The 23,645-nt window shown below is 51.0% G+C and overlaps 1 protein-coding gene across 1 annotated transcript; it reads right to left on the bottom strand.

Annotated features, from left to right (window-relative positions):
- Positions 1–258: 258 nt before the first annotated feature.
- Positions 259–21,744, bottom strand: PTGS1 (prostaglandin-endoperoxide synthase 1). The gene is made up of 11 exons (XM_041726943.1): positions 21,605–21,744; positions 21,416–21,514; positions 14,717–14,833; positions 14,219–14,359; positions 13,862–14,005; positions 11,248–11,429; positions 11,052–11,135; positions 8,575–8,821; positions 6,461–6,747; positions 2,910–3,057; positions 259–1,378 (listed from the first exon to the last, which is right to left on the bottom strand). The coding sequence occupies exons 1-11, from the start codon at positions 21,708–21,710 to the stop codon at positions 1,023–1,025; spliced, it is 1,911 nt and encodes a 636-aa protein (XP_041582877.1). The 5' UTR covers positions 21,711–21,744; the 3' UTR covers positions 259–1,022.
- Positions 21,745–23,645: the final 1,901 nt, after the last annotated feature.

The raw sequence follows: 23,645 nt of genomic DNA, 5'->3' as shown, positions 1-23,645 counted from the left end.
CCAGACAGTGGAAACCGAACACTCTGCCTCCTGGGGCTTGTATCTTTTTAGGAGAGCAGCCCGTGGAAGGGCAATGCCTGACCCACAGTAGGGAAATGGAGCATCAGTGGTGGAAAAGTTAGGTCATGACAGCCTCTAGAGTCAGTGGAAGGTATCATGCTACAACCTCTAGCACACTGAGCTGGCAGCTTGGAGAAAGACCACTCCAGTGTCGCTTCTGCATCTGGGAATGGGATGAAAAGTAATACATAATAGGCATTTTGGAAAAAGAATTTTATTAGTTTCATGAGAAAAAGCTGTCATGAGTCAAGACAAAGATGGCAACAGAGCTCTGGTGGCCTCCAACCAATGACCTGGAAAAAGCCCACCTGTTCTATCTCCTTGGACCAGGGTCTGAGTCAGCGTCCCAGGAAGAACACTCTGCCCCCTAAGTCCTCGGGGCAGGCACAGAGGCAGGCAATGCACTCTGGTTAGACTGTAGATTCTCCTGCTTTGTGGGTATCTCACTGAACAGGAAAATGAATCAAATTACCATTCTAGGCATTCGGAGCAAGACTGATCTGGCATACCAGCCACTATTTTGGATCAGCAATCAAGAGCACAACATTCTGAACTGCCAGTGAAAAAAATCAACATGCTGGAGGGCTGCCCAGAATTCTAGAATGCAAAATAAGAATCCCCTATCTTTCTAGATGATTCTGTCAGGAGCTTCACATTAGAGAATGCCTACGTCCTAAGTCAACCAGAAGTCTGACATTCTAGGTTGTCGGCCAGGAACCAGTGTTCTGGCTTGCCAAAGAAGCATCACTCCATCCATTCTAGATGGTCAACCAGGAATTCAGCATTCTAGAATAACAAACAAGACCATGATATTCCAGAAAATGGGTGAGAGACACAAAGTTCTAAATGTTGACCTTGATATTCTTGAGGCAAACCAAAGACCCAACATTTGGGATTATTAACCCTAGCCTCAGCATTCTGGGATGACAAGTCCACCCTCCAGAATGCTGCTGCTCTGCCCCTCAGAGCTCTGTGGACGGCCGCTCCACACCAGGCCCGCCATCCTGGTGGGGGTCAGGCACGCGGAAGGAAACATAGGGACAAGTCTTGGTGTTAAGGCAGACCAGCTTCTTCAGTGTGGCTGTCTTGACCACATTGAAGCCCATCTCACCACCGAATGTGCTCGGCTTCCAGTACTCTGGAGAACAGATGGGATTTCCTAGGAGGCCCTTAAGGGAGAAGGGAGCCCCAATTTCTATCATACTCTCTCCAAAGATGGAGTTTGGATGGCACTTCTCCAGAAGCAGCCCCGGGTAGAATTCCAAGGCATCAATGTCTCCATACAGCTCCTCCAACTCGGCTGCCATCTCCTTCTCCCCTGAAAGGAGGGGAAGCTAGAGTCAGAGATGTGGTACCATTAAGGTTAATGTGAGGAGGGAAACTTCTAGGCCCACCTTTTTCTGAGGGAGAATACGGAACTTCAGAAGAGCAACTGAACAGCTGAGCACATGCCCTAACATCTGGCCTGTCTCACTGACCCTTCTTCCAGGGCTGCATCTAGAGGAGAAATTTGCTGCTGAATAAGGAGTCAAGGGCCTAGATTGGCCACCAGACAGCATGTGACCTTCAGCAACTCATCTATCTTCTTGGTGCCCTAACTGCCTGAGGGAGACACTCTCCATCTGGTTCAAGTCCCTTTATGCTACTGGAGCTCAGAGATGTAATGTAACTTGTCCAACCTCACACAGAGATTTATTTACAGTGCTATTTTCCCTCTCTGGACTTTCACGGGAGATTAAAGAGTAACAGAATTATGGGGAACTCTCTCCTCACAATGTGAGGCCCACATGTTCACAGACAGTGACTGAAGGGGACAGACATAGAGCTTCTCTATCTATTTCCTCAAACCCACCCTCTAGAAAGCACTAGTACACAGTCATGGGTCATATCACACCCTGGTCAAATCCTCCCACTGTTTGTGACAAGAGTTCCCAAACTCTTGGCTGCCCAATGACTAGACTCTTTCTGAAGAAGAAGAAGAAGAAGAAGAAGAAGAAGAAGAAGAAGAAGAAGAAGAAGAAAGAAGAAAGGGGCAGTCCTGGTGGCTCAGTGGTTTAGCACCACCTTCAGCCCAGGACCTGACCCTGGAGACCCGGGATTGAGTTCCATGTCGGGCTCCCTTAGTGGAGCCTGCTTCTCCCTCTGCCTGTGTCTGCCTCTCTCTCTCTCTCTCTCTCTCTCTCTCTCTCTCTCTCTCTCTCCCCCTCTCTCTCTGTCTCTCATGAATAAATAAATAAAATCTTAAAAAAAAGAAGAAGAAAGTATATATATTGTACACACACACAGATTATTGGACACCATGCATGCCTACTGAATCAGAATCTCGGGGAGAGAGATATGGGATTTGGTATTTTTAAACCATTTTCTAGGCAATTCTTAAGCAGCTGGTCCATAAGTGGGTATTTAGGAACCACTAGGTAGAGCAAAACCCAAATCCTTTCACACAGAATCCAAATTTGGCTCCAATCTGCCATCGCTAACTCCCACCCTCCCCACACATAAGCACCTTGCTCCCACTGCTGTTCTCCCTAACAGGCTCATTCTTTATGACCTCTGCACCTTTGTACTTTCTGTTCTTCCACATAGAATACCTTTCCCCCTATTCTCCATCCAAAAAAATCCCTATTTATCTCCTTCAAACCCAGCTGAGAAGCCACTTTCTTCCCCCAAGTAGGGTCATTTGCTCCCATCATCCCCATCCCCCTCCCCAACACGGTGCTCACACCTCTCATGAGCCCCACAGTCATAGCACTGGGGGGTGATAATAACCCCACTCTTTCCACAATGTCCCCCTCACTCTACTGAGAGTCCCTCAAAGGCAGGCCTATGTTCAGGAAACAGCTGTTCACCTGTGAGTTCCTGGAAGGACATGTAGGGCCTCATGCCAAACCTCTTGCGGTACTCATTGAAGGGCTGCAGCCGCAACTCACGGGATTCCTTGATGGTTTCCACAGCCACGTGCAGGACATGGTGGTCTATGTTTCTACCCCCACCAATCTGCCAAGACATAAACATAGCTGCAGTCTGAAAGCCAGGCCACACTGTCCCGGAGAACTTCAGGTCAGGAGCTCTTCCCAAGCACAGACAGAGCACGGCTGGACTCAGCAGCCACCATGCTAGGGACATGGCCCCGGGTCTGCTGCTATCATGCTTTCTCAGGGACACCCCTGAGTCTTAGCTTCCTCATCATTTAAGTGGCAGTGGGCCAGGAGGACATCTCCATTGCATTTAGGTGAGAATCCCAACATCCAGTTACAGGAGGTTCTACAACTATTAGGTTCATTAACTAGGATTCCATAAAAGAGGGGCCAGCATGGCACCAGCTCAAACAGAGGGGAAGGGCATTCTGGCTCTGGGAATGAAATGTAGAGAGGCAGAGGGGTTTCTGAGACAGCAAATGAGGAACAAATGGATGGACAGATATTAGTCTGGGGGGCTGAAACTTTATGGCATTCTTCAAATCCATTATTATCAACGAATACAGATGGGGGTCTTACTAAGGAGTGTTTTTCAATTGGTTTTCATTCCCTGTTAAAAAAGTGAACCACTATTAACCAACCACCACCAGGAAAGATAAACTCAGAGCCAGATGGTAGGAACACAGAGTATCATTCACAGCAGTTAAAGCCATCCACGGGAACACAGGTGACTATGTGTTGTTTCTCCTTCTGCCAAGTGTCCTGGGGGGTAGCAGTCATAAGCTAGCAGGGAGGGAGCTAAAATTTTGCCATGAAAACCATAGTGTATACACAATGTTAGCTTAACTAAACTTGGTGTGATATCCTGTGAAGGGAGATAAAATTTTGCCATGAAAACCATAGTGTATACACAATGTTAGCTTAACTAAACTTGGTGTGATATCCTGTGAAGGGAGATAAAACAGAGTTCAAAGCTCAGGGAACCTGGTAAGATCAAAAGTCCGCAGAGAAAAATTTTGGTTCATAACAGTTAAGGAGTATTAGTCTAAAGAAAACTCAATTTTCTTTCATCTCATTGCTTGGGATGCATTGACAATGTCAATGCTTAAGAAAGAGTTTTGTTTAGATAAAACAAATGTAATGGGGTAGGAAAGAGGAAAACCATGGTAGGATGAAATCATTCACCTTGGATAAAGGCTAGCAGAGGCCAGTGCCTATCTCATCTCTGCCATTTGCAAGCTGTGGGACCCTTGTGGGTTGATCTGTGTCCCCCAAAGAGATATGTTGAAGTCTTAACCCCTAGCACCTGTGAATGTGATCTATTTGGAAATAGATGTCATCAAGCAAAGATGAGGTCATAGTCCATTATGGGGATCCTGATCCAATAATGACTGGTATCCTGATAGAGAAAACAGAGACTCAGGGAGACTCCATGTTGGAGTGATGTGTCTAAGAGGATTGCCAGTAGCCAGCAGAAGCTAAGACAATGGCATGGAACACATTCTCCCCGGGAGACTTCAGAGAGAGCACAGCCCTGCCCATACCTTGTACCCTCCAGGAATATGAAATAATAAAATAAACTCAGTTTGTAGTCCTTTGTTATGGCAGCCCTGGGAAACTAAGGCAGGGACCTTGGGCAAATTACTTGTTTCAGTTTCATCATATGCAAAAATGGGGAAGGTAAGAGCACCCACCTGATCTGGTTGTGGTAAACAAGCAAGATAAAGTATGCAAAGCAGTTATCATAGTGTTGGTCCCATGGTAACCCCCAAGATGGCAGCCATGTGTAGCAATGATCAGAGAAAGCCCTGTTTTATCGCTTCTCATGCTTTCTTGAGCATCCCAAGAGCCAACACACTTCTGTCGCCCTTCTGCCTTGGACCAAGTACACCACCAGGGCTTTTCATACAGTATCATGGCTGTTCCTTGAAAATGCTTTGCAATCCATACAGCCCAACACAAAGCTAAAGCTACTGTCTCTGTTCATGTCTGTGTCCCCACAGAGAACAGAGGCCATAAACCAACAAGCAGCTGCCCAGGGGTGGCAGTGCACACTAATTCCAGTCAAATTACCAGTGGTAAACCTAAATCCACATGGTGCCACAATGTCATGATAAGGCTTGGGGACAAGGATCAGAGAGAAACAGGGGTGAAGGGAGCTGAGACAGAGGAGATAGGAGTTTCCAAGCATGGGGGAGGGGATATTTAGGAGGGAGCTAGTTAGAAATTCCAGGGAAAGGGCTGTATTAGTTTGCTAGGGTGGCCATAACAAAGTATCACAGCACAGGTGCCTTAAACAACAGAAATTTCATTACAGTCTGGAGGCCAGAAGTTGAAGATTAGAGTGTCAGCAAGGTGAGTTTCATTCTGAGATCTCTGTCCTTAGCTCACAGATGGCCCTCTTCTCCCTAAGTCTTCCCACTCTGCATGTCTGTATCCTAACCTCCTCTTCTTGTAAGGACACCAGTCACAGTGGGACTCACCCTTTGGCCTCATTTAAACTTAGTGACCTCTGTTAAGGCCCCGTCTCCAAATATAGTCACAGTTGAGACACTGGTTGTTAGGACCTCAACATATGAGTGGGGGATGGGGACAATTCAGCCCAAAACAGAGGCCTGTAATTTCATAAAGCCCGACTATGTAAAGACACTTTCACATACATTACCATATCCTGAATGTCCTCGTGGTCCTCAAATCACCATGCCCTCTGATGTCCAGGCCCTTGCCATGCTGTCCCCTCCACATGGAGCACGTTCATCCCCTGCCATCAATACTACTTCTTTCCCTGAGAGAGCTCTCTTCATCCTTTAGATCTCCGCTCAGACATCATCTCCTTATCTTACAGCTCTCAACTCTGGGTCACAAGCCCTCTCCAAGTTCCCAGAGCATCATAGGCTCTTCGTATTGTGGCTCTTAACATGCTTTTATAATTCTTTTTTTATAAAGATTTTTATTTATTTATTCATAGAGACACACACAGAGAGAGAGAGAGAGAGAGAGAGAGAGAGGCAGAGACACAGGCAGAGGGAGAAGGAGGCTCCATGCAGGGAGCCCGACATGGGACTCGATCCTGGGTCTCCAGGATCACACCTCAGCCTGCAGGCAGCACTAAACCGCTGCGCCATGGGGGCTGCCCTGCTTTTATAATTCTAATAACATCAAAAAAAGAAAGCACCTGACACAATGTTTACACAAAGTGCATGCTCATATGATGTTAGCTGTTATAGGAGTATCATTTCTCGCTAGGTGTCAGTGCAAGGGGACAAGGACCCAAGAACTATGTTGATCTTACTTGCCACTCTACCCCCAGCACCTGGTATTGCTGAATGAACAAAAGAACAAGAGGAAGAATAAAGGAATGGATGAGGGAATGTGAGAGTGACCTTGCCCCATGGAACGGAAGAGAACACTGGGGTTTGGGTCTGGGTCGGATGCATCCCAGAACGCCCTGCCCTCTCCCTCTTCTCTCTGTGGAGGCATACCCGGCCAGCGCTCTGGCGAGAGAAGGCATCCACCAGGGCCTCGATCCCGTAGTGCGTCAGCATGGAGGTGTTGAACAGGAACTGCTCATAGCTGTACTCCTGGGAACCCACCCAGAAGGAGTCTGGCATGAGCGGGTGCCAGTGGTACAGCTGGTTGAACTCCATGGCGATGCGGTTGCGGTACTGGAACTGGGCGCTAAACAGCAGCTCCGGGTCAAACTTCAGCTGCAAGAAGTAGCCACTCAACTGCTGCACATACTCTTCAATCACAATCTTGATGGTCTCCCCTGGGACAGAGGATGGGGACAAGGGTCAAGGAAGCACCGAGACTCAGCCACCGGGCTCGGCTCGGGAGGCAGGCCAGTTTGTGAAAGGTGCTGGCTTGCTCTTCACTTCCTTAGTGTGATTACTGTTGTTGAATTCCGGGAGGCCACTTTCACTTTGTCTTTTTTTAAATGGGGGTGTGAAAACAAAGCTTTCCGTCTCAGGTTGGACCCGTGTCCCAAGACAAGAGCCCTCAGCTACTACCACGTTCCAAGGGAGGTTGTCGGCTCCACTAAGCGGGACATGGAGAGTGCCCAACAGTTGGTTCTGTGGCTAGGGGTGACCACCCTCCCATGGCCCATGAAAAGAGGTGAGAGCGGTCGCAACAATGGGAAAGTGGAGATGAGCTTCATGAGGGCTTCCAGCCTGCAGACACCCTCCAGGGCTGACAGGGGGCTTCAGAGAGACCTCTCAGCTGCCACCACAGCAAAACAGGGAGGCTGAGGATAGAAGATGAATCTAGTCCCATTTACATTTCTCATATGTTCTTATATATCAGAATTCTCATAAATGGCTTTTCCTCGGCCCTCTCAGTAACCTGCTATAGAGTAAAGAGCCAGGAAAGAAACAAATTAAACATTCTGTAACAGAATGAAAACCAGTCATTTAGATCGGAAAAGAAACGGATTCTTTTGGCTGATTAGTCAGGAGACAAACTGGCTTCTAGCAAATTGATTTGGAGCCATGAAACTGGCCATCAGCAGCATCTAGAACCTGGCGTAACCATTTCTAGCCAATCTGAGCTTGGGCTGTGAAGGTAAACCTCGCCTTCCTGCTCTGTAAAATGTGCGGGGTGATGCTACGGATAGGGCCGTTGGGAATAATAGACAGCACCTACCTGGCCCAGGGCCCCACATAATTGGGAGAATGATCACATGCAAGTGGGAAAGAGTGCTAGGTGTAGGCATGTGGGGAACCCTTCTGCTCCACTCAGGAAGGAGCTCCCCTGGGATGAAGGTTGTTGGGGAGGATGAACCAAAGCACTGGATATACAGCTCCATCACCTTTGTTCATAGTTCCGAACAGCAGTCAATACTCTGAGCAGCCTCCAGCTATAGACTTGCCCTCTCTGATCAAAGTCTCCAAAATGCTGGGACTTAAGAACCAGCTCCTTCTCCTTCTCTAGGCTATTCCTGTCCCTGATGCCTGGCTCTTCCAGGCTTTAGTGAATCAGGCAATATAATTGGGACCAGCCATGCCCAGGGATGCCCAGAGGCAGGGGAAAGGGATTCCTGGTGACTCAGAGTGAACACAGTCTGGACAGGGGTGTCAGGGACCAGGCTTCCAGGCAGGAAACCATCTGACATTTTAGGCTGCAGACACGCCCCCATAGGGGACACAAAAATATCCTGTCCCTGAGTCACCCAGAAGCTACCAAACCCCAGGAAGGCAGATACACACAGGGCAGAAACAGGAGTATTCCAGAAGGCTGGTCAGGCTGGAGTCTGACCTGCACATGTTAGGGATGTCACTGTGTGCCTCTGGGGCAGTAGACAGGGAAACAGATTGGGGTGGCTAATCAAATCTGCTGCAAGTCACCCAGCTAATGATCAACCATCACGGCCACCCATTTTCTGAAGGCCTACTATGTGCTAAGTGCTTGTCATTATCTCAACGAATCCTTACAATCATCATTAGCCCCAAATTCCAGATTTGGAAACTGAGCCTCACAGAGCAGAAGAGCCCTGCTCAAGGGCTTATAGCATCTCATCCCAACTCTCTCTCCCCAAGCCCCCCAACCCCTGCCTTTCAGGACAGAGGACATGACAGGGCAGGTCTGGAGTCCTTACCAATGAGGATGAGGCGGGCCGTCTGGAAGAGTTGCTCATCATCCCAAGTGGGGTGCTCAGCCTTCAGCAGGTCACACACACGATTGTGCTCACGCAGCCAGAGCGTGGCATAGAGCATGAGCCCAGGAAGCAGCCCAAACACCTCCTGGCCCACGGCCATCTGACTCTGGGGCAGAATGCCCCGTGGGTAGTGCATCAACACAGGCGCCTCCTCCACAGATGGCGGGTACATCTCTCCATCCAGAACCTGTGGGATGGGACCACCTGGCAACCTGGGGACAGCGTGGGTGCCTGCACTTGCCACAGCTGACATTCCCTAGTTACAGCTGTCCATGTCACACAGAGCAACTGCGCACCCTCCCTAACCAAGGCCTGCTAATTCTAGCTGATTCTAGTTCCTAAATCTTAGAATGGGTCCTTTTCTCTCTATCCCCTCTGCCACCCCCTACTTCTAACCCACCCTCATCTTCCACGCTGACCCTTCTCGTCAGTGGCTCCCTATGTCAACCCTTGCCTCCAGATAGTCCATTCTCAGCACCGCAGCCAGAGTAATCCTTTAAAAAACACAAATTTAGTATCATGTCCTGGCTTCAAACCCTCCCACGTTCTCTCTCTGCTCTTGGCAGAAATTGGAAATCCTAAACACGCCCCATAGGTGTCTCCCCCCTCACCTGCAGTCATTCAGGTGTCCAGCCACCACATGCCCCTTCCCTCACTCCCTCTGAGTAGCACAAGCTGTCCATCCTCTCCAAGTCCAAGTCCAGGTACTGTTAGCCCAGAAAGCCCAATTCCACCCCCTTGGCCTCTTGAACTCCCCTCATCCTCCCTGAAGTTCTTGATTTATCTGATCTTCCTAGTAGGGAAGCCTTCCCCACCCTAACACTTCCCCAGCACTCTCATGGCCCCTTCCTAGTGGGCGATCACAAGTGTAACTGGTTCTATGGCAGATTTTTCATTTAGTCAATAAACATACACTGACCTGTAGTAGGGCCTACTACAAGCCAAGTTCTGTTCTTAGCCTTAAAGATTCAGAGTTTGGTTTGTTTAGATTTGTGTAGTCCAATAGGGGAGTGGCTAGTCACATGTAGCTGTTGAGCACTAGAAATGTGGTTGGTGTGAATGAAGAACTGAATCTGTAACTTTATTTCATGTAGATTTAAATTTTAAAATGACTACGTCAGCAATTGGAACATCTTTAAGTATGCTCAGAACAACTTTGAGCATGTAAATCTACTTTCTAACTGTAACTTTGTGAAATCTAAATACAGATCAGAGATCTCTACTGAAAAGTTGGCATCCAAAGTAAAATGTGCTGTGAATATAAAATATAGATCAGTTTGAAGATTTAGCAGGAAAAAAAAAGAATGTGAGATATTTGTTTAATAATTTCTGTATTGAAAGGGAGACAGAACATGAGAGACTCCTAACTCTGGGAAACGAACTAGGGGTGGTGGAAGGGGAGGAGGGCAGGGGGTGGGGGTGAATGGGTGACGGGCACTGAGGGGGGCACTTGACGGGATGAGCACTGGGTGTTATTCTGTATGTTGGCAAATTGAACACCAATAAAAAATAAATTTATTATTTAAAAATGTATTATGGGGAAAATATAAATACATGTGGTATGTTGTTCTTTGGGATGCATACACATATAATACAAATAAAATATATAATATCTATAAAATGAAAAAAATAATTTCTGTATTGATTCCATGTTGAAATGGTAATATGTTGTGCTGGCTATCCATGGGGTTAAATAAAATACATTATTAAAATCAGTTTCAGGGGCACCTGAGGGGCTCCGTGGTTGAGCATCTGCCTTTGGCTTAGGGTGTGATCCAGGGGTCCTGGGGTCAAGTCCCACATTGGGCTCCCTGCAAGGAGGCTGCTTCTCCCTCTGCCTAGGTCTCTGCCTCTCTCTGTGTCTCTCATGAATAAATAAATGAAATCTTAAAAATAAAATCAATTTCACCTGTTTATTTTTACCTTTTTCAATGTGGCCACCAGAGAAATTTTAATGACATATGTGGCTCACATCATATTTCTAGTAGACGGTGCTTGTGCAGGCACAAAGTCCTTGTGGAACAGGCATCCTAGCATCTGGGGGTGGCCCTCACTCATCTGTGAGTTCCTTAAGGTCAGGATCCATTAACTCTCATGGTCAATGCTCAGTCACCTACATGAGGCACATCATAGTATCCAAATGATATGGTGGAAAAATTCAGTGTACATATACAGACTGGAAATGTCCATCTCCTCCTATCAAGTCTGGAAGTCTACCTCCCAGGAGAACATGAGAGGCCATGTCTGCTCCCAGTGTGCTTCTCTGGCCTGGCACCTTCTCCCCGGGTTCATTGTCTCTCTTATTCACACACACCTCCAGCTCCTGCAGCTGGCCCTCCTAGGCTGTCACTATATCCTTTGCCAGGGAAGACCACAGGAGGCCTCTCCCACTGCCCCACCTGTAAGCCCAGTGCTACCTGATACTTGAGTTTCCCATCCTTAAAGAGCCGCAGCTGATACTGACGGTCCAGATTGTCCCCATAAATGTGGCCAAGATCTACCTGAGGAGAGAAAGAGGGTCCACTCAGATCCCCAGGGGCTGCCTCGGCGGCGATGGCCTGCACGTGCTAAGTTGGGGTCCAGAGAAGTCCTGAGCCCCTCCTAGGTACTCACCCCATGGCCCAAGGCCTTGGTGAAGCCAGGACCCATCTTGCCAGAAGTTTTGAAGAACTGATGGGTGAAGTGTTGTGCAAAGAAGGCGAACATGAGGTTGGTGCCTTGGGGGTCAGGTATGAACTTCCTCCTGAGCAGGAAGCGACGGCCCAGGAGTTGGGCGTCTGGCAACTGCTTCTTCCCTGGTTGGGGAGGTGGGAAGGGGCAGTAGCTGCCTTCTGCCTCAGTCTCCCTGCCCCAGGACCTTCAGGGTTCTCTGGACCAAACTGGTCCACAGAGGAAGCCCAGAACAGCCTCCCTCCTACTGGATAGCCCTTGCACTTTCTCTACCAAAAGACCCTAGAAATATTTATAGGTAAAAATAGCATGATATTTAGAATTTGCTATAGATTACTCATAAAAAATAAGAGATGAAATAAGATTGGCAAATTATGGGTACATTTTGAAGTGGAGAGATGGATACATAGCAGTTTATCATGCTTTCCTCTCAACTTCTGGATGTGTTTGCAACTTTGAAAAAGTTAATCAAGAAGGAAGAAGAAAGAAAAGTAAATAAAACAAGAAGAAAGAAAAAAGGAACTTGGACTTCCTGGCCCTGGAGCAAGGTAGTCTGTGTTTAAAACTAGGGACATGGGTACCTGGGTGGTTCAGTGGTTGAGCATCTGCCTTTGGCTCAGGTCATGATCCCAGGGGCCTGGGAGTGAGTCCCGCATCAGGCTCCCCACTGGGAGCCTGCTTCTGCCTATCTCTCTGTTTCTCATAAATAAATAAATAAAATATTTAAAAATTAATTAATAATTAAACAATTAGTTAATTACAACTGGGGATGCTGCCTGCTGACTGTGTAAACATAGAGAATTCACTACATCTTTCTGAGCCTCATTTTTTTATCTGTAAAATAAGGCAAATGATACCTATTTTACACAGTATTTTGAGGCATTCATGAGATAATATAAACATGACTGAGCACTGGTGTGATGGGATCTTATAAATCAAAGATCAGTGAACTTCAAACTTTTTCTGTAAGATAGCTAGTCAATATTTTAGGCTTTGCCAACATATGAGCTCTGTCACCATCTATTCTGCTTTGCTGTAGGGGAAAACAGTCATAGATGATACCTAAACAAATGAATGTGACCAAGTTCTAAAAAAAACTTTATTCACAAAGTAGGGAGTAGACTGGATTTGGGCTGTAGGCTGGAGTTTGCCAACCTATGTTAAATGACGCCAGTCTTTCCGTCTGGAGAAAAGACAACAGGTCATCTTGAAGCAGGTGTCTGTCATCATGAGAATCAGTATTAAGGGCCTTCCTTGGGGCACCTGCGTGGCTCAGTCGGTTAGGCGTTTGCCAGCTCAGGTAATGATCTTGGGGTCCTGGGATTAAGCCCCATGTCAGGCTTCCTGCTCAGCAGGAAGTCTGCTTCTCCCTCTTCCTCTGCCTTTCCACACCCCCCTACCTACTCATTCTCTCTTTCTCAAATAAGTAAAATCTTAAAAAAAAAAAAAAAAAAAGAGCCTTCTTAATTACATCAGTATCAGATAAGTCAGTACCGAATGCCCACACAGAAAGGAATGACAGAATTTTTGTGTTTTGGTAAAGGCATCCTTTTATAATACCTTAAACGAGTCCCAGTGTTGAAGGTTCAAGATCAATAGAACCTCTCTGGATTGAGATGGCCAACTGGTTTCCTCCAGCGGGCAAGAAGATCAAGCACCCCTAAGGAAACTCACCAAAAGGGAAGTTGGAGGGAGTGGTCTATACCCTATAACCTAGAATCATGGCTCAGACTGACACTGAGCAAGGACTGGTTCCTGCAAAAGGCTGGCAGAGTCCAGAAACTGCCAGATCCAGCTATCTGGTAGGATAGTCATGCTTTAGGTTTAGTAGCTAAATATGTGAGTGCAAACCATCAGAATAATGCCCTAGAGACCCAAGTAAGGACATCAATATATATGCAGCATTCTGAACCAGCAAAGACTCACAACCACGGGACTGCAAAGGACAGGCATTCAACAGCCAGGAACAGAAGTGATGTCAATGGTGGACCAACGCTTCTCTTGTTTCCTCTATACTTAAAGCAGACTTCATGGCTCTGAACTGAGTAAAGCCCTGGGTTTTTGGGCAATCAAGGGGGGAGTGGGAAGAAAGATTTAGGAAGAAGACTCCTGCCAGTGAGACCAAGTGGGGTCTCAGGCAACTAAAGGAAAGAACTCTTACTGATGAAGCACAGTAAACTACACCAGTGAAGAGCCAAACATGGAGTTAGCAACCAAAAAATAGTACACTATTCCTTCCTACATTTCAATTTTTAAGTCCCCCCCCCCATTCCAGCAGGATCCTACCAATTCAGGAGACAAGGGTTCAAGTAAAGAGGCACCCTGGAAATACAGAAGCACTAGTCTGACTCTGCCCTAACTTTCTAGGTGACCTCAGCAAGAGGCCCTCATTCCCTAGCCCTGTCCTTGTCTGTGGTTCTGGATATGTCATATATCTTGCCTTGGTCCACCCGTCTCAGAAATGGGTCAATAATTGCTCTTCCACCTGCTTTTTCCCAAAGAGAACAGAGCATCTCTGTGACCCCTAGGCCCAGCTCCCTAACCCCATCTCCATTACCTTTGGTCCCCATGGGCGTGGGGCAATCTTGGGGCACAGAGGGCAGAACACGAGTGTAATAGCTCACATTGGAGAAGGACTCCCAGCTGATGTAGTCATGCGCTATGTTGTAGGTGGGAGGACTGGGGATAAGGTTGGAACGCGCTATAGAGGATGAAAACAGTGGTGACAATGGGTTTCCCATCCCCTGTTACACCCCCTTCCCTCCCTCCTCTTGGGTTGGACATGTTGAATCTGGCATCACAGTCTCCCACCCACTGTCCTTATCAGATGTCAAGAATTCCAAGAGCTGGCAGGATTTCTTGCTCCCCAGATTGCGGGGGGGGGGGGGGGGGGGGGGCGACGCACTCCGCTCACCTGTGAGTACCAGGCGCATGAGCATGTCACGGATGAAGGTGGCATTGATGAATTCCCAAAACCAGCGCCCATGCGTCAGCAGGAAGTGGAGGAAAGAGGGACTGGGGCGCAGTGAATTCCGGAGCCAGGTCCACAGCTCGGCTGCAGGGATAGTAGGAGGCACTCAGTCGGGATCAGAAGTATCCGGAGTGGAAGATGGGACCTGGAAAACTTGGCCATGATGGAACCAGGTAGAACACACAGGGCAGGGTAAGGGTGAAAAGTTGGGAGACATGACACATGACAGAGCCAGAAGCAGATGTGAGTGAGGGCAGGAGCTGGGGCCAGGGTGTGAGCTCTGCCGCAGCAGGGTCAAGGAGAGGGCCAGAGGTCAAAGCCAGGCAAGGAAGGAAGACAGAGCCTTGGCCAGGGTGAGGGCAGGATGTCCGTGGGTCTCGGGACTAGCCCAGGGGAGTCAGGGGAGCCAGGACAGGAGTGGGGCCAGGAGTCCCAGCTCACGGATGGTGCAGTTGGGGCCAGAATAGCCCGTGCGGGTGCAGTCACACTGGTAGCGGTCAAGGCCGAAGCGGACACAGATCCCTTGGTGCTGACATGGGTAGTAACAACACGGGTTCACTGCAGGGAAGAAGCAAAGATCACAGACCACTCTAAAGTGATCCCCCAACCCCCATTCTGCCCTGACAGGGAAGTGTAGGGCCAGATTTAGGGCATGGACTCAAGTCACAGCTCTGTTCTAACTCATTCAGGGGCCCTCTCTAGACTTCAGTGTTCACCTCGGGGGTCCTCTCTGTTGTCCCAGTCATGCACAGAAGTCCCCGGCCCTGCCTTGTTCAGGCCCTGCTCTGGTCTCCAGCCCCGTCCACACTGTGCCCCCAGGGGAAGTCCCCTCTCTTCCCTGCTGCTGTCAGAGTAGGGTAGGGAAAGAGTCCAGACCCCAACTGTGACACCAAAGGTTAGGAAACAGCTGATAAGATACTGCAGCCACAGAGATTTCTAGAGCGTTCACTTCCTGCCAGGTCAGAGCCCAGCACCAAGGGCAGGGTTTGTGGATAAGGAAGGGGGGCTTCTCTCAAGCCAGCGCCCCCCCAAAAAAACCCAGCCCCTAAACTCTAGGCACCTGGACACTAGGAAGATGAGAGTGTCCACCTTCTCTCTATTTCTGCAGAAGTGGAGTAAGAGCGGGAATCGTAATGCCCACTCACAGATAGGGAAACTGAGGCCAGATAAGGCGAACCTCACGCAGGTCACCCAGAAAGTCATACCAGACAAACTGCCTTTCATTTCCACCCCACCACCCCCAGATTCAACACTCAAGCCCAAGGAAAGAATTTTCCCAGATCCCTGTAGACAAAGCGTGGGTTTGAGGGAAGTCCCAGCCGTGGCCCATGTCAGAGTGGATTCTGGGCTCCAGGATCTTAAGGAAGGTCAGGGACCAAGGAAACAGCACAGATAGGGTTGGACAAATCTCCTGAGTTGGTGAATGGAGCTCTGGTGTCAGCCCTCCTGCCTCCTGGTGAAATCCACACCAGTAAGTCCCTCCTTGTGTCTAATTCAGGTCTTGCTGACCACAGCCCCTTTGCTCAGATCTGCACTGCTTTAGTGATTCTTCAACAGCAGAGTCAGAGACTTCTCAGGGCTCATTTGGTGTTCATTACAGCTCAGTGAGGGAAACCGAGGATCAGGGAGAAGGGGAGGCTTGGTCAAGGACATAGAACAGAGCAGGGCTTTCCTTGTAGACCCAAGTCTCCTGGATCTTGGCAAGGGCTGCTTCCCTGGTCTCATATCAAAAACACCAGACTCCATTGAGCAAACACACTTCCTCATCTAAGTTCAGAACCAACAGTACTTGGAACTCCTATTCTTTGCACCACTGATTATTGGGAGCCAAGAGGGTAGCAACAGGCGGTAGAAGGGTGTTGTTATCAGAGGGCATGACCCTAGGCAAGGACTGACCCCTTCTCTCTCAGCCTCTTCACTTTGCAGCATGGGGGCTGGAGAGCAGAGCGCTCCTGGCCCCCACCCAGGGGAGCACCCCAGCAGCAGCAGCACTCCCCCCAACACACACACACACACACACACACACACACACACACACACACACAGGCGTTCCAGCAAGAAGAGAATCGCAGGAATCATGCAAATAGTTTTTCTTAAGCCCTGGCACTCCCACAGTCCCACAATGGCGTCTCTGTGGAACCCTGTAGGGATGCAGCAGGGTAGGGCCAACCGGAAGAGGGCTGGACAGAAATGGCCTTATCAAGCCAACACAGGCAGACCCAGCGGACAGGACTCAGCCTCCCCTCCCAAAGCCACAGGCCCAGAAATGCCAAGGAGGGTGAGTGGATGATCACCCACAGCTGGCTCGGGGCTCTCCTCATTGATTCCTCCTGCTCAGGACGCTCTGTCCACTTGCCCACCTCACCTGCCCAGGAGCCCCGGAAGGCCCCCGCCGTGTGGCTCCCAAGCCTGACACACGAGGCCCTCTGTCACAGATGGGTCAGTCCTACCACCAAGCAGGCACAAGGCTAAAAGCCCAGCCTTTCTCTGGGCTCATCTTCCCCACCCTTATTGCAGCAGGGCTCTCAGAAGGACTCCAGGAGCTGTGGCAGCCCCATCCCTTGGCCCCCAAGCCGAAAGCTCTCCTTCCTTTGCCCAGAGGGCTGCTCTTCCCTAACAAAGCCCTCCAGGGCCACCTGACCCTCCCAGGGAGCTCACCTCTTGCATCTTCCAGGAAATCTGCCCTGAGAGTCCTTCGCCCTGCTCCATGTTCCCACTTGGCCTGCTTCTCTCCACCATGAGCCCCCCCAGAGAAGGGGCCATGCTTCCCCCCCACTTTCTCCTTTTTAACACTGGCCACGCCCACACTCGAGCTCCACCCGAGAGGATCCAGCCACCCACAGGATCCAGATGTGCTGGCCAGAGCTTGACAAATGTTTGCGGAGTTCATAAAATGAAGCCAAGAGAATGGCGACCCTCTTTGGCGACCCTTGGCCAAAAAGCATCCCTCATCCGTGGTAGCCAGCTCTGAGGGCCAGCCTCGAGCCTTCCCACTGCCTGCCCCAGAGTTCTGACCCAGCTCCTGCCCACATCCCTCTCCTGCCAGCAGAGGAGATGTGCCCAGGGAAGGCTCCTCCCACCCGGCCCGGCTGTCCAACCTTCCCTCCCTCCTGCTTCGTGATGTCTCCATAAACACCAGCTGCCCTGGGCAGGAAAAGCTCCCCAGTGAGGACAACAGCTGTCACTGGGGTCCCTGGGTGTCTGGGTGGGCAGGGAGGAGCTAAGTGCCTCTTCCCTGGGATGAGCCTGAGCACACTGGACTGTCACAGTTGCCAGGAATTCCGGGGCTCTAGCAACCACTCCACAGCCTTGCGTGCCTCCTACTCTTTTTTATCTGCTCGGCACTCCACAGGACGGTGGATAAGACTCCCTGTGGCACAAATGAGGAATGTGAGGCTCAGGAGCAGGAGCCTAGCCCCAAGCCCCACAGCTTTGAAGTGGCAGAGCCAAGACTTGGACTCTCTTCTCTTTTCCTCCCTTCTTTCCACTGGAGGTTCCCAGGCCTGGATCTGGGAAGCGGATGGGGTGGGACAGTCACTTTGAACCATGAACTGGGAATGACCTCAGAGGGATCACCATTCCCTGCCGCAATTAGAGTTCTAGGACTTCTCACAAAGAAAGGCCTTCCTTCAGTCTAACTTAAATCCAGCATGCTTTCATGCCAGTTCTGCTCTGTGATCAGTGGAGAACACCCTGTATAATGAACCATCCAGAAAGGGACAGCTGGGTGGTTCAGTGGTTGAGCGTCTACCCTTGGCTCAGGGCGTGATCCTGGGGTCCTGGGATTGAGTCCCGCATCGGGCTCCCTACGGGGAGCCTGCTTCTCCCTCTGCCTGTGCCTCTGCCTTTCTCCATGTCTCTCATGAATAAATAAATAAAATCTTTTAAAAAAATCCAGAAAGAGAAGTGGGGAGATATAGGCACCAAATGTACTAAGTTCCCAGTACAGGGCCAGGTACCCGGTAGGTGTTGGGGAAAATGTATCAAGAGAGTGGCTGTTTTTTACCAGTTGTATATTTTCAGGCACATCCCTTCCACCCTCCAGTCCTCATTCCTATGTATCCCAGAAAGGGGATGGAGCAGACGAGCTCTAAGATGCCTCCTTTTCTGCCTCCCCTTCTTCTCTACTCTGGTTCAAGCACATCTATTCCCATAAATCTCCATTATTTGCATCACTATGAATCCCCCAGCCCATCAGCTGAGAACCTTGCAACTTGCTCTCACTGAATCTTTAAGCCACCCCAGAGGTGGGGTTGACCAGCCTACTCATCCCACACATATTCCCACAGATGAGACTATCCAGTACTGTCTAGCTCCAGGACTTTCTGAGGATTCAGACAAAGAAATGTCCCCAAGCCCAGGAGTCAGGGCTCTGGGCAGGGTATGGGAACACTATGTCCACTGGGATGCAGAGGGTACCTTGCAGGTAGCAAGAGGGACCATTACAGGGACTGAGCTGAAATCTCCTAAGAATAATATTTAGAGAAGCTCTAGGGGTTTGGCTGCCAAAGAGCAGGGGGCGGGGAGGCCCTGACTAACCAGACCTGGGCCCCAGTTCCTATACTCAGCGGAGATAGCAGCCAGAGCTGAGGCACCAGCATACAAGGCCCCATCAGCTGGGCCACCCCCTGCTGGGAGAGTCTGCTGGAGAGGAAGCCCCCCCCCCCAAAGGCCCAGCTGGTACTGCAGATAGGAAGCAGCCAGCTGTGTGCAGCAGGGGGGACTCTTCTCAGGCTGGGTTCCCCCCTGCCATGTGCCAGGGCTCACTGGCCTCAGGACCCTCTTGCACAGAGCTCAGAGCCATGTATCTCTTGCCAAGGAGAGAATACTAGGCCAAGTCCAGGTGCTGGAGGTGATGAACTGGAGCATTAAGACTCTGCTTGCATGGCCTTACCCTCCAAGCCAGACTCAATCTCCTCCCCTACACGAGAAATCAAAGCAACATTCTCCCTGCCATCTGCCACCTGCCCCTAGGTGAGTCTGCAGCCCTCATCTCCTGGGGGTCGACCTTTGCTGTACCTCTAAGGGCACCCAGAGGCTCTGGCTTCCCAGGGGAGATGCCCAGGCGTCTTGCCTCACAGATCTGAAGTAGAGTACAGCCCCGCATGCAGTTCCTTGCTGTTCCTTCCTTGACCCTGGCAACAATGCTCCTTAAAGTCTCCTGGCCTTCAGTTCTGCCCCAAGTTACCTGTCCCACCCACTCACCCTCAGGCTGGAGTCCTGTCTCCTCACCCACATCCAAAGGCCCTTGCCAGCCAGCACCTGCCTCTTGTCCCACTCCTAGGTTCCCATCTGCCTCCCAAGGTGCAGAGCTTTAGGCTTCTGCTCTGCCATCACTTCCATCAGAAAGACCTTACAGAGTCTCGTAGTAAAGCCTCAGAGCCCTTCTCGTCACTCACCACCTCCTTGGGGATCTAAGTCAGACATTAGCACCTCCAGGAAGCCTCCCTGTGTTCCTCACCCTGCCTGGAGCCTCACACACCCCTGTGTGTCCCGCAGTCGTGACCCCGGACCCCCTCTGGATCACAGTCTATGGGCATTTCTGACTCCCTGTGAGATCTGGGCCCCTCTCAGCTCTGCATCTCCAGCTCCAGCCAAAAACTTAAAGCAAGTCCTTGGGAATGTTTGTGGAGTGAAAAGAATAATTCCATTTAAACACTTATGATATAAAGATAAGTAGAAAAGACAAAAACAAAACGGCACAGACCAGGGCTCACTGGGCATTAGTGAACACACCGGTAGACAGGCAGGCCAGCCCTTCTTGCCCTGGGGGATTGGAGCCTCAGCACGGGGGGGGGGGGGGGGGGGGGGGGGGGGGGGGGTGTTGAAGCCTCAGAGGAAGTGGTGTGCTGATCCAGGGGCTGACAAATCGGTCACTCATGCAGCCTGGTCAGCCCCAGCTCTGCTGCTGGGTCTCAGATAAATGGACCCCTCTGGACCTCAGCTCTCCCTTCTGTAGAATGGGTCTGACACATCTCCCTGGCAGGGCTGCCGTGAGCACCAAGAAGTAGAGGCCCGTAGCTGGGCTTTGTAAACTGTAAAGTGCTGGTCACATGAGTCTTCTTTCTCTTCTCCCCATGAACTGGGCCTCTGCTTATCTCCAAACTCTGGAAGCACCCTCCACCTGGCTTCCCCAAATGCCACCTACTCAAAAGCCTTTCCTCTGGGAAATCTGGGCTGATTCACAGTCCTCATAGACATCTTTCTTCTCTCAACTAAGCTCCAAGTCCTTACAGCATCACAACAGAAAACTCAGACCCCTCTCTGCAACCACCTTCCCACCAGCCCTCTCTGGCCCACATTTTCCCCCAGAGGGGAAGTGGAGACCCAGAGATCATATGGCGAGGTGGTGGAGGAAGGTATGCCCAGGACTTGCACACCTGCACATGAGCATGCATGCGTGCGTGCACACGCGAGCACACACACACACACACACACACACACACACACACACACACGCCAGCCATAAGCTCCGGGAGGGAGGCTGGCTGAGGGTGGAGTTGAATTCCTTCACCCGGAACCTGGTACATGCATGTGGCAGGGGAGCAGGAGTGGTGGAATTTTACAGGATCTGACTTTCCCCATCATCTTCTGCGTGATGAAACAGGGTCCTTGGAGGGGAATGGTGGTGCTTGCCTGGGGTGAGTGGGGTTGGGGCTCTGTGGAAAGACTTTGCAAAGTGCCTAGAGTAAGATAGATTGCAATTTCAAGTTTAAACGCTTGGCCCACCATGTGCTGTGTGAGCTAGAGAGAATTACGCACCTCCCGGAGCCTAAATCACCTGCCCAGTGGGAACCTCACAGCTGAGGATTTAAAGGGCAGGGGTTGTTGGGGGGCAAGGCGGCTGGGACAGCTGGGGGCCGGGAGCAGGTAAGGGAACCGCAGAGGCGCTATCCCTTCCACCAAGGCCCAGTCTCCCAGTTTGCCCTCTCCCCCCAAAATAGCCTGTGGCGCCCTAGCCAAGGCCCCTCGCCCCTGGGGGTCTTCAGAGCGCCCTTCTCCCACCAGCAGAGTCAGCTCCCTCCCCCATCCCAGGCCCATTGGGCAGAAAGGGGAAGCTGGGTCGGCCCCCGGGGAGGAGGGGCCAGGCCTGGGCGCAGGACTGGGGGGCCCCCCGGGGGCGAGGAGTGGGCCGCCTACCAGGCGCTGGGGTCGGGGCCTCCGCGGGCAGGACCGGGGGCGGCGGTGGCAGCAGCAGCAGCAGCAGGAGCAGCGGACACCGGCGCAAGCGACTCCTCCCTGCAGAGCGAGAGGTGAGGGCTGAGCCTGGCATTCGAGGCTCCACCAGGAGGCGAAGAGGGGTCCTGGGGGCCTCAGGGTCGAACTCACGGCTCATAGTTCTGGGCGGCTGCTGCGCTTGGGGTGCAGACTGCCGGGCTCCCGGGGTGCGTCTGTGCCAGGAGCTCCCGCTGCGCCGGGCCCGCCCCCTCCCCATTCCCTAGCTCCACCTCTCCAGCCCGCTGTCACCTCGGCGCCTCCGCCCTCTCACTTCCTCTGCTCCCGCTCCAGACGAAACGTTTTATTAATTATTCTGATCGCAACTAAAGCGATTTTTCCCCGAGATCCTTGAGGCACTTGAGCCTTTGAAGCCCCGTGGCACCAGAATTGTGTCCATTTGGTAGACAGGAAACTGAGGCCCAGAGATTATGTGCAATGCTGAGGTCACCCAAGTCTTCAGGGCAGAACCCAGAGTATCTCAGGCTAGAAGTGGCCCCCAGAGTGGAAAAGGGGGCAGTCCAGGCTGGCATGCATGTAGTTTCTGGATGAGAAACCCACTCAGACAGATCCAACAGGGAGGACTGGCTACACCCGGAGGGCCTGGCTCTGCCTTCTGAGGCCACAGGTCTGTCTGACCTCTGCTGCCAGAAAACCAAGAGACCTGAGCTCAAATCCAGACTCACAGCTTAGTAGCTGTGTCACCTTGGACCTGGTATTTACCCCTTTCTGGTCTTCAGTAGTCTCATCTACAAAATGGGGATAATCACAAGAACCATCCCTGAGGATTGATATAAGATGTGGTGAGATCCTGTACACAAACCCACTGATGCAATGATCAGTTATTAGGCGGCATTGTTTTCGGAGATCTCCCAACTCTTGGCACTCGAGCCAGACTCACATCTGCCTGCCAAGCTTCCAACACCAACATCTAGTTCCTGGTTTTTATAGATGGGGCGACAGATCCTAGCAGAGGGAAGGGATGGGTGCAGGGTCACACAGAGTCTCCTGATCATCCACAGATTTTCTCCCTCAGTTTCACCAGCCCACTGAGCCATCCTTTGGGCTCCACAGAAGGGATGCCTGGCACAAGGACTGAGAAGTCCTTGGGCCAATTCCCAGGGTGGGAGGGTGAGAATCACAGGTGTAGGGTAGGAACAATGCCAGGTGGGAGAAGTGAAATGTGCTGGGCAGCCCCTCCTAGGTCCCCACCCAAACTGTTCCTGTGCTCCACTAGGACAAAAGCCAGCTGCCCCAGGGAAACAGAGCAAGCCACGGCCGACCTGGGGAGGGAGCGGGGCAGATAGAAGCCCTAGGGCCCTGGGGTGCAGGGACAGGCCTCAGCTCCCCTCGTGCACACACACACACACACACACACACACCCATCGCCTAACACAGGTCCAGGGCCCCCTGGTATCTGGTGAGGAGCTATAAGTCATGGATAATCAGCAAAAGGGATGGGGTTGGGGTAGAGATTCAGGGGTTCAGATACCAAAGAAAAAGGGACTTTCTGCTGAAGAAAGGAGAGGAGAGCTTGAATGAGACCCATTTCTATTACAGGCCCTCCAGGCTCTGGGCCTGCCTGAACCTTCTGCTGACTCCTTATCCCCAAGCTACTCTTTATACTCAAAGGGACTAACACTTGAGTGGCCCTGGCCTTGGGAGAAAGAGCCTTAGGCTGGGAGTCAGGAGAACTGAGTCCAAGTCTCAGTTCTTCCAGGGACTGACTTTAGACAGGTCTCTGCACCTCTCCAGGAGGCTGCTTCTCCATCCGAACAATATAAAAGTCACATCAGATGGTCTCTGCGAACAGGTCTGGCATAGAATGACTGAGCCCTCACTGGTGCTGGAGATATTGAGATGGATGCAATGAAGGAGGACAGAGGTAAGATGGCAGGCAGTCCTCCAGGGACAGGAGAGGTTGCAGCAAAGGTGTCAGGGCTTGGTGACCGGTTGGCACTCGAAGGAAAGAGAGGTGCTGAGGAGGGCACTTGGTTTTTGGCTTGATGCTGGCAATAATACTCAGGGAAGGAGTCAGGGAGGAGAGCAGGCTGGAGAAATGGCATTCAAATTTGGACTCGTTCTGTTTGGTCCATGTGGGCAGCAAGGCCCAGCATGCAACTGGATTCACAAAGGAGAGGTCCAGGCTGGCCCT

This window comes from Vulpes lagopus, chromosome 12, assembly GCF_018345385.1.
Source record: "Vulpes lagopus strain Blue_001 chromosome 12, ASM1834538v1, whole genome shotgun sequence".
In the NCBI taxonomy this organism is placed as follows: domain Eukaryota; kingdom Metazoa; phylum Chordata; class Mammalia; order Carnivora; family Canidae; genus Vulpes; species Vulpes lagopus.
Note: the sequence above shows the minus strand (reverse complement) of the source record. Positions and strands in the feature narration are given on the sequence as shown.